This window comes from Leuciscus leuciscus (assembly GCF_965113295.1).
Source record: "Leuciscus leuciscus genome assembly, chromosome: 23".
Lineage (NCBI taxonomy): Eukaryota > Metazoa > Chordata > Actinopteri > Cypriniformes > Leuciscidae > Leuciscus > Leuciscus leuciscus.
In genome coordinates this window covers 31978122-31995305 of record NC_138747.1, presented here as the reverse complement: position 1 = coordinate 31995305, position 17184 = coordinate 31978122, and the positions used below count along the sequence as shown (strand labels likewise).

The 17184-nt window shown below is 37.1% G+C and overlaps 1 protein-coding gene across 2 annotated transcripts in view; it reads right to left on the bottom strand.

Annotated features, from left to right (window-relative positions):
- Positions 1-15352, bottom strand: part of iars1 (isoleucyl-tRNA synthetase 1) — a 107216-nt gene extending 91864 nt beyond the window's left edge. Inside the window, exons 1-7 of one of the 2 annotated variants that reach the window (XM_082156372.1) lie at positions 15329-15352; positions 12332-12455; positions 10420-10576; positions 5145-5264; positions 4551-4633; positions 2632-2749; positions 32-179 (exon numbers count right to left, since the gene is read on the bottom strand). In XM_082156372.1, the coding sequence (XP_082012498.1) occupies positions 32-179; positions 2632-2749; positions 4551-4633; positions 5145-5264; positions 10420-10576; positions 12332-12450 (745 nt within the window). In that variant the 5' untranslated portion in view covers positions 12451-12455; positions 15329-15352. Of the gene's footprint in view, positions 1-31; positions 180-2631; positions 2750-4550; positions 4634-5144; positions 5265-10419; positions 10577-12331; positions 12456-14609; positions 14698-15328 lie in introns of those variants that run through there. The other variant, XM_082156371.1, reaches the window with a different exon arrangement.
- Positions 15353-17184: the final 1832 nt, after the last annotated feature.

Sequence of the window (17184 nt, the reverse complement as noted above, 5' to 3'; positions counted from 1 at the left end):
TTGCTTCCACATAACTGCAGATGAAGCGCACCTTTGACCTTGACGTAGCTGAGGTCGGGGTTGACGCAGAGGGCCAGGTTGCTGGGAAGGGTCCAGGGTGTGGTGGTCCACGCGAGGAAACTCACGGTCTCGTCCTCCACGAGAGGGAAGGTCACGATCACAGACGGATCCTGCACATCCTGAGGAGCAAATCAAGCACTTTACACATCTTTACACAGACGAGTGATGACATGGAGAACAGCAGTGAGCTTCACACACTTTCAGCAGGGCTGCACGATATGCAATATGTGATAACAACTTAATGCGATATTCGATATGATAATGCTTTAAGTGTGTAAAATAAACTTAAATTATCTTAAATATAGATTTAAAATTATTATTATTAATGTTTCACATTCTTTTTGTGACAATAAAACATCCCTCCAGCTTCTGCCAGTGAACATCAGTGTTTTACTGTAGCGTAAGAAGTGTTATTTTAACATCAGAGTAAACCTCAGGGTTCAGGGGTTCAGGTTAGCCTACATTAGGGTTATTTAACAACACAAACTCAATAATCAAACGTAAAAATAAACACTGCTTTGTTTGCACTGTATGAATTAAATATATACACATTCTTATTAAAGCTACAAGAGCAGTGAGTGATTTTCTCTTTGTCTTTTGTTCATGACCCCAGTTACTGCAAGCCGTTGTGATAAACACATTTGCAATATTTCGATAATTGATATATTGTGCAGCCCTACTTTTCAGCATCATTACTCCAGTCTTCAGTGTCACATGATCCTTCAGAAATCATTCTAATATGATGATCAAGAAACATTTATTATTATTATTATTATCAATGTTGACAACAGATATACAGGTGCTGGTCATAAAATTAGAATATCATCAAAAAGTTGATTTATTTCAAGAATTCAACTTAACAAGTGAAACTAATATATTATATAGACTCATTACATGCAAACTGAGATGTTTCAAGCCTTTATTTGTTATAATTTTGATGATTATGGCTTACAGCTTATGAAACCCACGAAATCAAAATCCCAGAAAATTAGAATATTACATGAAATCACACAGTAATTACACAGTAATACCATGGTCACTGAACCAGGTTTTGGTTATTTTGGTGGGGTTAATCCTGCTAGGAAATGAAGGAAGCATGAAGTGCTCTGAAATGTCCTGGTAGACGTCTGCGTTGACTCTGGATTTAATAAAGCACAGTGGACCAAAGTCCTCTTTTCTGATGAGAGCAAATTTTGCATCTCATTTGGAAACCAAGGTCCCAGAGTCTGGAGGAAGAATGGAGAGGCACACAATCCAAGATGCTTGAAGTCCAGTGTGAAGTTTCCACAGTCTATGTTGGTTTGGGGAGCCGTGTCATCGGCTGGTGTTGGTCCACTGTGCTGTCCACTCAACACAGCCGTCTACCAGGACACTTCCAGAGCACTTCATGCTTCCTTCAGCAGACAAGCTTTATGGAGATGCTGACTTCATTTTCCAGCAGGATTTAATTATAATAAATAATAATAATAATAATTCATTACATTTATATAGCGCTTTTCTCTGCACTCAAAGCGCTTTACATAGAAGGGGGGAATCTCCTTAGCCACCACCAATGTGCAGCATCCACACCAGCTTACTGGTGGAGAGGAGACAGTGATGAAGCCAATCAGTATATGGGGATAATTAGGAGGCCATGATGGACAGGGGCCAAGGGCCAAATTTGTGCCTTGGCCAAGGGATATTGGGTTTTTTTGTGACCACAGAGAGTCAGGACCTCGGCTTTACGTCTCATCCGAAGGACGGTGCTCTTTGACAGTATAGTGTCCCCGTCACTACACTGGGGCATTAGGACCCACACAGACCACAGGTTGAGCACCCCCTACTGGCCTCACTAACACCTCTTCCAGCAGCAACCTGGTTTTCCCAGGAGGTCTCCCATCCAGGTGCTGACCAGGCTCAACCCTGCTTAGCTTCAGTGGGAAACCAGTCTTGGGCTACAGGGTGATATGGCTGCTTTGGCGATTTGCACCTGCCCACACTGCCAAAATAACCAAAACCTGGTTCAATGACCATGGTATTACTGTGTAATTACTGTGTGATTTCATGTAATATTCTAATTTTCTGGGATTTTGATTTCGTGGGTTTCATAAGCTGTAAGCCATAATCATCAAAATTATAACAAGGCTTGAAATATCTCAGTTTGCATGTAATGAGTCTATATAATATATTAGTTTCACCTGTTAAGTTGAATTCTTGAAATAAATCAACTTTTTGATGATATTCTAATTTTATGACCAGCACCTGTATATACACTTTTTTTTTTCAGGATTCTTTGATGAATAGAAAGTTCTATTTCATTTATTTGAAATATAATATTTTATAACATTATAAATGTCTTTACTGCCACTTTTGATCAATATAATTCATCCTTGCTGAATAAAAGTATTGATTTATTTTATCCCTCCCCCCCCCCCCCTTAAAAAATTCTTACTGACCCCAAACTTTTGAACGGTAGTGAATAATGTTACAAAAGCTTTATATTTCAGATAAATGCTGTTCTTTTGAACTTTCTGTTCACCAAAGATCCAGTGATGACTTGGAGAACATCAGTGAGCTCAGCATCATCCTGACCTTGTAATTCTGATTGGCCTCGAAGTTGGAGAGCGGTGTGTTGCAGGCGGTGGAGAACGGCATGACCTTCACCCCACGATACACCAGACCCGTGTCGAACAGCTGCTTAAACACCCACCTGAAACACAACACCCCTCTCGTCACGTCACGTGTGTCCAGCTGCCATTATATCTAATCAATGTAAACGCTGAAAACTGAAAGTTGGCTTATCTTATTTTAGGGATGAAATCTTAGGCCGATACCGATAACTCTTTATATTTGAAAGCCGATAACCGATATATTGGCCGATAAATCTAAATCTAATTTTATATATCATGTTTTGAGAGCATGATTACTAAACAAGTCTCATCATTAAAATCAATGTCCCAAACACACATTTTATGTAGCCGATATGACAGACTTGTGTTGCACTGAACTGTATTTTCCTTTTTTGAAGTGATTCCAATCATATTTCAAGCGATTCCGGAGCATCATGTTGAACAGTGCACATCTGAAGCGTCTCAGCTGAAGGAAACATTACATTATTTATTGGTCTAAAATAATCGGACAGATTTTTTTATTGGGCCGATAACGATAACATTTAACATTAACTTATATCGGCCGATACCGATATGGTGGCCGATATATCGTGCATCACTATCTTATTTATAGATCAAGTGTCCTCTAAAAATACTATAAAAGTGTTCAAAAATCACCCAGTCAAACCTCACATTTCTACAGACTGACTGGCTGATTTTTACAGTTTTTGCCGTAGTCACTATCATGTGCACATCTGCTGGTTTAAATGGTTTTCTGTCTTGCATTTTACCTTTTCAAATGATGGACTTCATTTAAAAAAAGTGGAAAACAGCAAAAATAAGTTATTGCAACCTATTATTTCTGTTAATAAGACAATTATTAAGTTATTAGGTTAAGTTATTAAGTTAATGACACCTATTACTTCTGTTTACTAATAAGAAATAAAGTTAGTATAAGTTAATGCAACCTATTATTTCTGTTAATAAGACAATTGTTAAGTTATTAGGTTAAGTTATTAAGTTAATGCAACCTATTATTTCTGTTAATAAGACAAATATTCATATATTAGGTTATTAAGTTAATGCAACCTATTATTTCGGTTAATAAGACAAATATTCATATATTAGGTTATTAAGTTAATGCAACCTATTATTTCTGTTAATAAAACAATTATTAAGTTATTAGGTTATTACGTTAATGCAACCTATTATTTCTGTTAATAAGACAAATATTCATATATTAGGTTATTAAGTTAATGCAACCTATTATTTCGGTTAATAAGACAAATATTCATATATTAGGTTATTAAGTTAATGCAACCTATTATTTCGGTTAATAAAACAATTATTAAGTTATTAGGTTATTACGTTAATGCAACCTATTATTTCTGTTAATAAGACAAATATTCATATATTAGGTTATTACTTTAATACAACCTATTATTTCTGTTAATAAGACAATAATTAAGTTATTAGGTTAAGTTATTAAGTTAATGCAACCTATTATTTCTGCTAATAAGACAAATATTAATATATTAGGTTATTACTTTAATACAACCTATTATTTCTGTTAATAAGACAATAATTAAGTTATTAGGTTAAGTTATTAAGTTAATGCAACCTATTATTTCTGTTAATAAGACAAATGTTCATATATTAGGTTATTAAGTTAATGCAACCTATTATTTCTGTTTACTAATAAGAAAATAACACTACTTTGGATTGATCCAAATCTCAGAGATGTGAATTCAAAAGGCAATTATATCGTCATAAGACCTTGGTGTTTGCCAAAAAAACAGACATTCTGGATTCACAATAAAATCTCAGACTGGCTGTAAATATTGAAGTGACTTTCCATTCCCATGAGGAACAGCCAGTGCTGGCAGGAATCTTAAATCTTACCACACGGTCTCCATGAACCAGGGGTACAGGGTCTTGTAGTCGTTCTTGAAGTCAATCCAGCGGCCCATTCGTCTCACAGATGTCTGGAAAATCATAATCATACCAAAAATAAATCACGTCATTTAGGAGGAACTCGCAATGATGAAGGAACAGGTCACTTCAAAAATCACAATCCTGTCACAAGCAGCTCTCGAGCCAAAAAGAGCAAATGACAGTAATGCATATTCCTAGTTTTCTGAAGCAGTTATTCATGGATGGCCTCTCCAATCAAAGGTCACGTTTGCCATCATGACAACTGATTAAGACACTCAGGGACCAGGAACTCATTACAGAAAATAACTAGCTAGTCATAACTGTTTTCTATACAGTATATACTGTATATACACACACACACACATTTTTTAAAGGTTTAATTTTTAAGTAAGGGGCAATAATGATTTGTAGTAGTTGACAATTGTTATTAAACCTGACACTCTTTTTATTGCACTAAATTAAAGTTATACAGACACTTTGAGAATTCCTGTCTGTCGATTCAAAGATCAAGATTCACACACACACACACACACACACACACACACACACACACGCTCGTACCTCCCACTCATTAGCATATCTCATGACGATGCTCCTGCACTGCTTGTTGTACTCCGCGATCCCCATCTTCGCCACATCCTCAGGTCCTCTGATATTCAGCGTTTTATCAATCTCATATTCCTGAAAAACATCAACAATTACAGAGAGAAACCAAAGAAAGTAAACACATTTGTCATCAATCAGTGCCTCTGTTCCAATCCTCAGCACATGCGCATTCATGCCACACAAACACTGATGTTTTGAAGATGGTTTTGAGAATTGTGCTCAAGTGAATGTCTTTACAAGCTGTCTGACACAGATGAGGTTTGGTAAAACGTCTTGTGAAGCATCAGTGAGTATCAGTTCAATATTATAAACACATTTAAAGTGCAGAGACTCTGCCCACACGCTCTTCTGATTGGCTGTGATTTTTGATAGATTTTGCTGTGAGTGCAGTGCGCCTGCAGAGAGACTCCGCCCACACGCTCTTCTGATTGGCTGTGATTTTTGATAGATTTTGCTGTGAGTGCAGTGCGCCTGCAGAGACTCCGCCCACACGCTCTTCTGATTGGCTGTGATTTTTGATAGATTTTGCTGTGAGTGCAGTGCGCCTGCAGAGACTCCGCCCACACGCTCTTCTGATTGGCTGTGATTTTTGATAGATTTTGCTGTGAGTGCAGTGCGCCTGCAGAGACTCCGCCCACACGCTCTTCTGATTGGCTGTGATTTTTGATAGATTTGGTTGTGAGTGCAGTGCGCCTGCAGAGACTCCGCCCACACGCTCTTCTGATTGGCTGTGATTTTTGATAGATTTGGTTGCGAGTGCAGTGCGCCTGCAGAGACTCCGCCCACACGCTCTTCTGATTGGCTGTGATTTTTGATTCATTTTGCTGTGAGTGCAGTGCGCCTGCAGAGAAACTCCGCCCACAGACTCTTCTGATTGGCTGTGATTTTTTATTAATTTTGCTTTGAGTGCTTTGAGTGCAGTGCGCCTGCAGAGAGACTCCGCCCACACGCTCTTCTGATTGGCTGTGATTTTTTATTCATTTTGCTGTGAGTGCAGTGCGCCTGCAGAGACTCCGCCCACACGCTCTTCTGATTGGCTGTGATTTTTGATTGATTTTGCTTTGAGTGCATTGCGCCTGCAGAGAGACTCCGCCCACACACTCTTCTGATTGGCTGTGATTTTTGATTGATTTTGCTGTGAGTGCAGTGCGCCTGCAGAGAGACTCCGCCCACACGCTCTTCTGATTGGCTGTGATTTTTGATTGATTTTGTCACTGGGGTCAGTTGCATAAATATAGCCATTATGTTAAGACAGTGTCTTTAGATCTAGTATGACCCACTAGAAGTTAGATAAGGAGCATTTAGACTTACTTTTCAGCAGAGCCGATCCTGACCTCCCTGGGGCCCTAAGCAAAATTCTGTTTAGGGGCCCTCATACCTGACCCGTGAGCCATGAACTATTTGCCATTGCCACACAGTCACACCTGACACCCCAGTGTTCCCATTACAATCCCTCCTTTAACTAGTTCTAGTGAAAATGTAATTCCTGATATCAGAAGACATTGTTACTAGTAAAAAGTTAATTCTTAATATCAAGAATTCACATTTTAAATAGTACAAATTGAATTATTGATATCAAAAATGCATAATTATCCTGTGAATGAATAAAAGCTAAAATGGCGCCATAGCATGTCACTGTGTTTTTAAATGATAAAAGTAATTCTTGATACTCTTGATTCTTGATGGTTATTATTTACTGAGGGATGTGCATCCATATTGACCAGAATCTCCAGCCAATCAACATTTTAACCTCTTAACTGTCACCGTCCCGTATACGGGACGCCTAAGTTTACGTCACTATATTACAATTAAATCCTAATTTAATCATGACAAACTATATATTGTTGGAAAGGTCTAAGACTCCTTAATAGATATTTCAGCATTGTTTTTTGTTACAATTTATGCAGGAACAGTAATAGATGAATTTATGACAAGAGTGCACCTCAAAAAATCGACATCATAACAGGCGTTTCTGGCGTTTGTCACAAAAAGTCGATGCACACACTTTTAATAATTGAAACTTTGGTTTTCATGCTAAAAGTTCATAATAAAACATTTAATCTAGTATTTGTCAATAAAAAAATATAAAATAATATTATCTTCTAAAAAGTATAACATATATATTATCCTCTAAAATATTATATTATATTTTTTATCGCCTTTTTTTATTACATTACATATTTTAGTAGTTATCATAAATTAGGTATCATTTGAAAGCTTACGATCTCAGAATTCATCCTGTGAAAACTGTTTTGAAATTGGACATTGTGTTACCATAGAAACGGTACTCTAAATTATTTTATCAGGCTCCTCCCCTTTTGGGCATAATTATGTTTCATAATTTATGATAAAAATATGTTCTAATCTTGACAAAACACATACTGTCAGAAAGGTCTGAGTCTCAAGGTTCCATATTTAGTGACAGAAGTGATATTTGGACATAAATTTATTAATTTGTTATGTTAGAATGCATACAGTTCAATTCAATGGAATTCAATGACACCCGGTGGCTATTTTTGGTAATACGCCTAAACAAAATCTCATGGGAACTTCAATTTTTGTGATATCAACTTCAAATTTGGAACACAACTTGGTTAGATATATGGCTTTCATTTTATAGTAATTTTTTTGTAAAACATATTTTGTAAAATATATATTTTATATAAAAGAAAAATATTAAATAAATCATATTTGATTTAATGTAAATTTAAACTTCCATAACTTTTTCATACTTTAATTTTTTGAAGTGCTTTCACTTCAGCAATAATCTGCTATTTTTCCCCTTTAAAACAAGACCAAACTTAGGTCTATACTCCAAAGCATTCTTGAATTACAACCATTTAAGCTTGAATAGTGCATTTTAATGTACATTCTCAAAAGGGGGGGTGACAGCTAAGGGGTTAAATTCAATGGAGCCTATCAATAGTCAATGTCAATACATTGCTTTCCATATTGCATTAGTGCAGAGTTGTAACTAAACCTTGACTTAGCAACTAGATAATCATCGTCTTGTTTTAAAACTATAATGAGGAGTGCCATCACGCCCATATTGTACTGGTCCCAACTCACAACAGATGTTTCTGCTGGAAAGTGCGCGTTTCATTTCATGCACGTTCATATGATCGCATGTTAACGCGCGACGCGGTTATCTTTTCCGAGCTGCAGTTTATAAACAAACACCGTTGTCCTTTGTCGTTTATTAAACATAATAAATCAACGCACATCAACTTAACTTTAGCCTACTGTTCTTTGCTGACATCAAACTTTGAGAGGAGAGCACACAAGTCTACCTGATAACTGTTCCTGCAATGAACTCTTATGGTGTTTTTTTCTCTCTCTTTTCGTGACCAGAAGGATAGTTCCGCTTCATTTTCTCATCGATATTGTAAACATTGATTGACGCGCTTTGACACGAGGGGAGGCGGGGCCTTGAGTAATTTGCGGGGCCCTACGCACCTTGCGTAGTGTGCGTATAGGGCTGATCGGCTCTGCTTTTCAGTATCAAATTAGGCCGATCTACATTTTTCTGTAACTGATTTAAAGGTTATTAACAGTCTTAAAGAAAAAATGATGTCTAACTTGTAAAGCTAGTCTAGGTGGTGTCTGCAACCGGTGTAGAGAGACAAATAGCTTGTCGCTGTGATCTTATCGAGTCTGGTCCTGAAACTCCTGATTGTGTGGGTTACTTTCGAAAACACTGGATTTCACTGAACAACAGCTAATGTGAAAGCGCTCTTTAAAGTGTCTATATGCAGCAAACCTTCACAAACACAATATACAGCTACAAATGCAAATAAAAGATGCAGTTACTTTTTTGGGGATAGAAAGAGTTTATTGAAAAATATAAATACATTTTTCTAACTACTGGCTAAGCTGTAGTTCCATATTGTTGTGGCCTGTTATTAACAAGTAAGATATTTTGGTCATGGTACTTGTTTGTTAGCATGATTGGAGTACATAAATTACCATGGTATTACATTACTGTACTTTTTTCCCCCCAGTTTCTTTAATTCAAGTTCAGAAGCTCAAATTACTTTGCAACTGAAAATGACTTTGTGCAACTGTGAATAATGCGAGTGACCACTTCACAAAAGTTTGAGATGGGCTGTTTTGAGCTGTATGATGGAGCTGATCTTTCTCCACGGTTCCCACACCTTGGTTAACTTTAAATTCAAGGACTTTCCAGGTCCAATACCCTCAAATTCAAGGACTTGATGTGGGAACACATTTGTTGTGTCCAGTAAAAAACGTTGAGGTTCTATCGTAGTAGTTTCGAGCGCGCGTGAACGTCACGGCAACGTACAACACAAAGAACCTCCCGCGGGAAACACTTAACGTAACGCGTAAATGCGCGTAACTGGAGTAAATCAAGCAAGCTAGTGTGTATAGGCCACGAAGTGTTGGCGAAATAACACATTAGCGGAGCGGAGGGAATAATATGGAATTTTTTCCAGAAAACTTCTTGAACAAAATAAATTCAAGCACTTTCAAGGATGTGTATCTGTGTGTGTTTATTTTCCAAAACTTTCCAGGGCCTTGAATTTTTTTTTTTTAGATTCACAAACTTTCAAGAACCCCGTTTCTCCAGCCGGTTTAACACCGTGTTCTAACCAGACGCGATGTGATAAGATTCCAGTGACAAATCATTTGTCTGTCCACACTAGACGCGACGTGACTGCGAGATGCGTAAAAATCAATCAAAACCCACAGCCAATCAGAACAGCGTGTGGGCGGAGTCTCGCTGCGAGTGCACAGCACCAGAGAGTAATCCTGACGGCACTCACAAGAAAAAAGGGATAAGTAGCAGCTACATAATCAAGTATGTAGTTACTAAAAATCAAGAGTTACTAAAATACACTTGTTTATTCACAGTTTGAATGTTCTTGTTTCCATTTGTTTAATTTCAAGATCTGAGGTGAATTATCCATTGTTGCTTTTACAGCTACAAAGCTGGAGCACTAAATTATATTCAGAGTCACATTATACGCTTTTAACATGAAATAAAGCACATAAACAGCACCTGAGATTATCATCGCCACACTTTGTGTTTGTTGTTCCAGCGCGACGTCGCAGAAAAATAGAAAACGTTTCTAAAATAGAATCGTCACGTGTCGCCGTCGCGGCTGGTCAGGACAAACACTATATTAACATGGAAAAGACTCCTTTTATCACGCGGCGGCGCTGCGCCTGTAGTTAACACACGGTCTAAGTGACGTTGAGTGATTCTCACCACAGGCAGGCCGTGACAGTCCCAGCCGAAGCGCCGGTCCACGTGGAAGCCGTTCTGATGGGCAAACCGGGTCACGATGTCCTTGATGGTTCCGGCTAGGATGTGGCCGTAATGAGGCAGACCCGTAGCGAAGGGCGGCCCGTCATAGAAGGTGAACCTGAAAAACAAATCAACGACACACATAAACATACATGTATAAAAGACATGTGGAAGAAGGGAACATTAGGAAACTGATGATGTCACACCCAGAGTTGGGAGTAACTCATTACAAGTAACCTGAGTTTTGTAATCAGATTACTTTTTCAAGTAACTAGTAAAACAACGCATTATATCTAACAACATATCCGAGTTACTTTTTCAAATAAGTAACGCAAGTTACTTTGTTTTCCCATTTATTGACTGACAGCTATCGGCCTCATGATGAGACAAATCAAAGTGCAGTGTGTGTGTGTGTGTGTGTGTGTGTGTGTGCGCATGATGGTTATTGAATAAATAAATGTAATCTTACCGCACAACTTTATTTCTGTCTGCCGTAACTGACGAAACTAACCGTCATTTTTACCCTTTCAGTAAAATATTGCGCTGCAAACATCATTTACAGCTTTAACCTGTCAATGCTGACAAATGACCATGGTATAAGCGGGATAATCCACGGCTAGCTGTGCGTTAAACTATTTGAATGCACTCCGCTTCGCGTCGGGCTGTTATTTGCCTCCACGAGCATTAAAATCATTTAAACACAGCTAGCCGTGGATTATCTGTTGCATTTATAAACATCGAGGCATTAATTATTATTAAAAGCATTGTTAAAAAACACACACTTTGGGGTGAGATGTGCAAGTGGCTCAAAAGCGCCAGTGAACTTTGCCTCCAAATGCAGGAAACAATGTTTACAAAAGATATTGAACCTTTTCCAGGCTGCTTTGTGAAGATGTAAATAGGGTGAAACAGAAAACGTACATCTTTCACAATCCAATGCCTCAATATAACCCAATATATAACATATTCAATTCCTCTTATCGATTCCTTTGTGAGCATTTCAATATGACTTTCAAAATCTTAAATAAAATAAAATTCAAGCGCAACACGACCTGCACGCTGTTTTCAGAGATGCGCACACAAAGTTATTTTACTGTGAGTTTAAGCATTCATGTTTTCACTGGTGCAGGCGTGTGTATCAGTATATTGGATCTGAGCAACTCTTAAAGGGACAGCAGCCTAATATTCCTGCTGCCGTCTCTATAATAACACTAATCAAACAACAAAAGACACAGAGAAAATTCACTCGTTCTTGCCTGAATAACTTTAACTATATTTGTAATGTATATTTTATTTATATATATTTTAAGTGCAGTGGTATTTTACATTTGATTACAGTTTCTGTACCTGAATACCTGAAAATCTTTAAAAAAACACTGTTTATTTCAGTCGTATCTTCGTTCGGTTGTGTCAATTTGTTGCGATTTCAACTATTAATATAACTTTTCATATATAATTTATACATATAATTTTTTTTTTTAATTACTGGTTGTATACTTGTCTTCAACAAGGCTTGAAATGTATATTAGCTAGGCTAGTTGTTTTTCTATGGTGTTTTTAAACCAAAGGCAAATGTTCCTTGCGTAAGTGTTCTTTAGCCTGTTGATTATTGTTCATGATATTCAGCTAGAATTAAATGTTTTGTAATAAGACTAAATGTGAATGATATCTAAGTGTTGTTGTTTTTTTACCTTATTGGAATCGATAAGCAGAATCGAAATCTGGAACCTTTAAACCTTAAACGATACCCAACCGAATACCTAGCAGTGCTGCTTTACTTCTTCCTGTCTAAACGACAACTTCAAGTGGCACAGCTTACCCCACTCTCCCCTATTCACTACACAAAGCATGATTGTGATGACCCAGGACTCACCTGGGCCGGTTCTTGGACTGCTTCAGACACTCCTGGAAACAGTTCTTCTGCTCCCAGAGCTCCAGGATTCGCTCCTCCTCCGTCGGGAAGTGAATGGATTCTGGCACGGCTTCCACCATTCTGACTAGACAACACACTTACATTTACATTTATGCATTTGGCAGACGCTTACATTGCATTTCAAGATACACATTTACATTCTCATCAGTTCTTGCTTTCCCTGGGAATCGAACCCTTGACCTTGGCGTTGCAAATAAACACAACACACTCCATCAGTCACACACACGCTTGGCGAAACTCATTTTAAAGTCCCCCAGTGGTGAAAATCCAGCTTTTAATGTTGTTTATGTGTCTATGTGGTGTTTTTAATATGCTTTAAGACAAACCATGTGTAAATTCACAAGTCGACACCATTGCTGAGTATTTCCTCCTTAAAACTGCAGTGAACCAAAGACAGTCTCAAACACACGCTTTGAAATCGCTGGTGTTTCTGACGTCACAAACTACCTTGTAACCAATCAGATCAACGTGTGATCGTCAACCAGTGGATCTCTGAGCTGAGGGAGTGAGTGGGTGGAGGCGGGGCTCATTTGCATATTCACAGAACCACGTATACTAAATGAGGCAAGGGTGTCGAGTTACATTCAAGATATATTAAGGCATGAAGAAGAAAAAAGCGTTTAAATGTGTCATTTTGGTGATCATGAGTTTTAAGGGATAAAGTGATTGACTACAGGAGGACTTTAAGCTCTCTAGAAGTTTCAGATTAAACTTCTTTATTCCAGCAAAACAATTAAAGTCACCATGAAATAAATAATTTATTTTTAATGGAATATTGCAGTATATGACTTATCGGTGCACATGATTATTGTTTTAAAATTCATGTTCCTGGTAATCTTGAATCAGAATAAGTTCCTCTTGCAGCATCTCTTCTCTTCTCTGATGATGTGGGTGGGGCTTTAACCTGTCACTCACATGAGATCAGCCAATAGCAAACCACATCCATCCAATCATCCAATCAATTCCCCACAGACACAATCAAGCCCCGCCCACATCTGTTCTTGTTCCAGAAGCGTTTCACTCGGATATATATAAGACACAATAAGGGAAGAAAAGACTAGCACAAGCTCCGACTCATGCCGACTTTATGATTACATTATTTTATGAATGACAGTGAACAACTTTCGGACTGCTCCTCATGCAAAGCATCATATGACTTCAGAAGAATTATAATTATAATATATAGTGAACAAGTCATAAGAGCCACTGTTAAGATGCTTTCATGGTACATTTACATCATTTATTCAAGCATTAAAGCATCAGTCCTCATTCACTGTGGTTTCATCGAAAAGAAAACGCAAGTCATTCGGGTTTGGGACAAGTTGTGTATGATAACGAAAATGTGGGTGAAATTATCTGCTTAATTCAAAATAATTTTCTTCATGTGTGTGTTTTTATTATTTTTACTTTTATCAAAGCTTCAGTCCATAACTTTTTGCGCTCTAGCAGTTAATAAACGAAACTGCATGCGTCTTGCGGAAGAATATTGTAGCCGGATCTACTTCTCTATGTTTATGTATAAACTGGTCATGTTACTCCGCAGTGGTGCGACCCGACTGGTCTAAAATAGTCCCAATATAAACACTTTTTATAGGTGTACGGTAGTGATTAAGGATAAGACAAAAACACGGTTTGGAAAATGGATTCATGATATACTCGCTTGTAATATACATTTTGAAAACAAAAACGTTACGGACTGCAGCTTTTAAATGAAGATTTTTCGATTTGCATCTATTCATTGGGTTTACAATTTCAGTTTCACTTTTCTGACCTGCTATCTGTATAACAATAATAACAATAAAACACAGAAATTAATGTAGACGGATAGGTTCATAAACATTTGAATCACTAAACCAACAACATTGTTGTAACATTGTGACTGCACTGCAAGAGGAACAGACAATTTATAAGGACGAAATGCTCAAACTGTCTCAAACATACACATATACTCTCTTATTTATATACATTTAAAAAAAAGTGTTTGTTATTAAATGATACAAAGCACTTTATGGACATTATGATGAAGTTACTTTGAAGTGTAAATAAATACAGCTGCATCACTATCTGTCATCATCACACACGCGCACGAGCGCGCGCTCGTCTCTACAATCACAGTTCGCCGCTGTTATGATCGCATTTCTCTATATATGAGATCCATAAACACAGAGCAGTGTGTGTATAAGTTCTGAATTAAGATTAAGTGTCAGTTGAGACTCACATGCGGACCCTCAGCCGGTGAACAGAAAAAGCGGAAATGATGCAACTGGGCGAAAGTGTGGCGCCGGACATCATACAAGAGTCTCTTTTCATAATAAAAGTCTATGATAATCATCATATAGATTAGTGATGTCCACTGATATAGTAAGATTTATTTAATGATTCGTCAGATTTTAGATTATTGTGTGTGTGTGTGTGTGTGTGTGTGTGTGTGTGTGTGTGTGTGTGTGTGTGTGTGTGTGTGTGTGTGTGTGTGTGTGTGTGTGTGTGTGTGTGTGTGTGTGTCTTACTATCTTGCAATGCAGCATGGTATATTCCTGTAATTTTTTTTTTCTTGTCCATAATTTTCAGCAATTAATACACTGAAAATCCAAGCTGTGTTTTGAAGAGCACTGTATTTGACGTGATGTTCTTTGAAAACTAGATTTTGAAAAAAATATTAGTAATAATTCAAATAATTTAAGATTAAGCTCCCCACACTTAAAAAAACTCAAAACATCTTATAATAACTGGCTTCAAAGATACTTGACTATTATATAGGCAGAGTCCTATTGACCAAAGCAGAAGTTGTATCTAGATTTGTTTATCCAGCTTTATCTCTTTCTGTTCAAGCTTCGATTTGTAAAAAAATAAAAAAAAAAAAATAAACGAGTTATTTACTAAATTTGTTTGGAGGAATAAACATCATCATTTAAAGCAACACTATAGAACATTTTTTACCTTAAAATAATGTTTCCAAAATCGTGGTTCAATCAAGTCTTAAAAGGGTGAAAGGCACTTCTGGATTCGCTTTGCGTCTCTATATCTGATGTAACGTTAACCACACTATGCAAGTTTGCCAAACCGGGTCGCGTTTCTGTAGTTCGGATGAGACATAAAAAAAACTACAAATTTGACTTTCTTTACGGCAAGCGTTACAATAGTCATAATTTAGTTTTTCTTCGTTTCTGATGTCGCAAACATCATACTTTCATGAAATCATGCAACATACTGTACCTTGTCTGTGGACACCGTTCATTCCAAAGCCGGTGCTGGATAAACAGTGAGCGCGCGTGCGACAGTAGCTGCAGGCGGAGAAATGATTTACGACAGCGGTAATGGACAATTCCGCTTCCAACCTGTAGGGGGACCGAAGAGGAAAAGTTGCTTTCAGGGTCCAAGAACTGAAGGTGGTTTTGAGCTTTTGGATTTTTTCGATTTAAATTATACTTTTAAAGTAAGTCTACTTAAATCAGACTCGATATGGGTTTTTTATACCATATCATATTTTTTAAAAGATTGGAGGTTTACACTTTTTGTTATTGTATGATTATTAGCAAACTGCCTGTGACATTATCAATTATGATTATTTGTATCAACAAGCTTAAGTCCTGGAAGTTATGTTATGTACATAACTTTTACCCACATAAAGAAATCTTGTGGAATAATGCTTATATTACAGTTAACCGGAAATCTCTTTATTTATGGAAAGATAAAGGAATTTACTTTTTATCTGACGTTTTAGACCAGTCAGCTCAGTTTCTTTCTTATGAAAATGTCATGAATAAGTGGGCATTTCCTATTAAATATAGAGAGTATTATTCTGTGATAAAAGCCATTCCCACAGGTCTAATGATGTTAAGGAGAAGCCATATGTTGTCCCTTAACATTTGTAGAGTTGAACCCGTACTTTATTTAAATGGGGTGGACATTAACAGTAAAAAGTGCACCAATACATTTATTAGAAATCTATTTGATAAAAATAGATCTTTTCAGCCTAGAGTGAAATATTTGCTTCCCAGAGATTATCTGGAAAAAAGCTTGGTTGCTTCCCTTTCGGTTTTGTATATCTAACAAACATCGGGAATTACATTTGAAAATACTTCATTTTATTTAGGTTAGTAACTATACTTTATCAAAATGTATGGGTATTGATGAAAATTGTTCATTTTGTTCTGATCAACCAGAAAGAATTCTACATCTTTTCTTTGAATGTTATCATTCCAAAAAATTCTGGGAAGATCTATCTAAACATGTTCAACAGAAATCTGGTTATAATTGTAAATTAGCATCCAAAGATGTTATCATATATTTTGATTCAAAAACTGCAGCTGTCAATTTTATGATGAATCTTATGATTTTATATGGTAAATTTCATATTCATATTCATAAGAGTAAAATAAATAATTATAAACCTTGTTTGAAGGTATTTTTGGCTGATTTTCAGTTGTATATTGAGTCTAATGTATCGATAACAAAACATTTAGTGATACAATTTTATATGCTAAAGAGTTATATTAAAGAGATTATTCGGAGTAAAATCAACATAGGGTCCTTTGCACCATGACCTCGAGCCAAACACCCCCCAGAAGCCTTTCTTCCCTTGGTCGGACATTATTAAAGTTAGAGCTTATTTAGAGATATCAGCCGGATGGCTTAGTGCAGGCGCTAATTGATCCAAGGTTGTACTCGCGACTGCCGGCAGATTTGAAAGTTTGCTGAAGATGGAGGCCTATTTTCGAGGACATGAAGCAGAGTCGCCAAGGAAGCGAAAGAGAGAATTAAAATGTCAACGCGACAGGCAAATCAGCAAGACC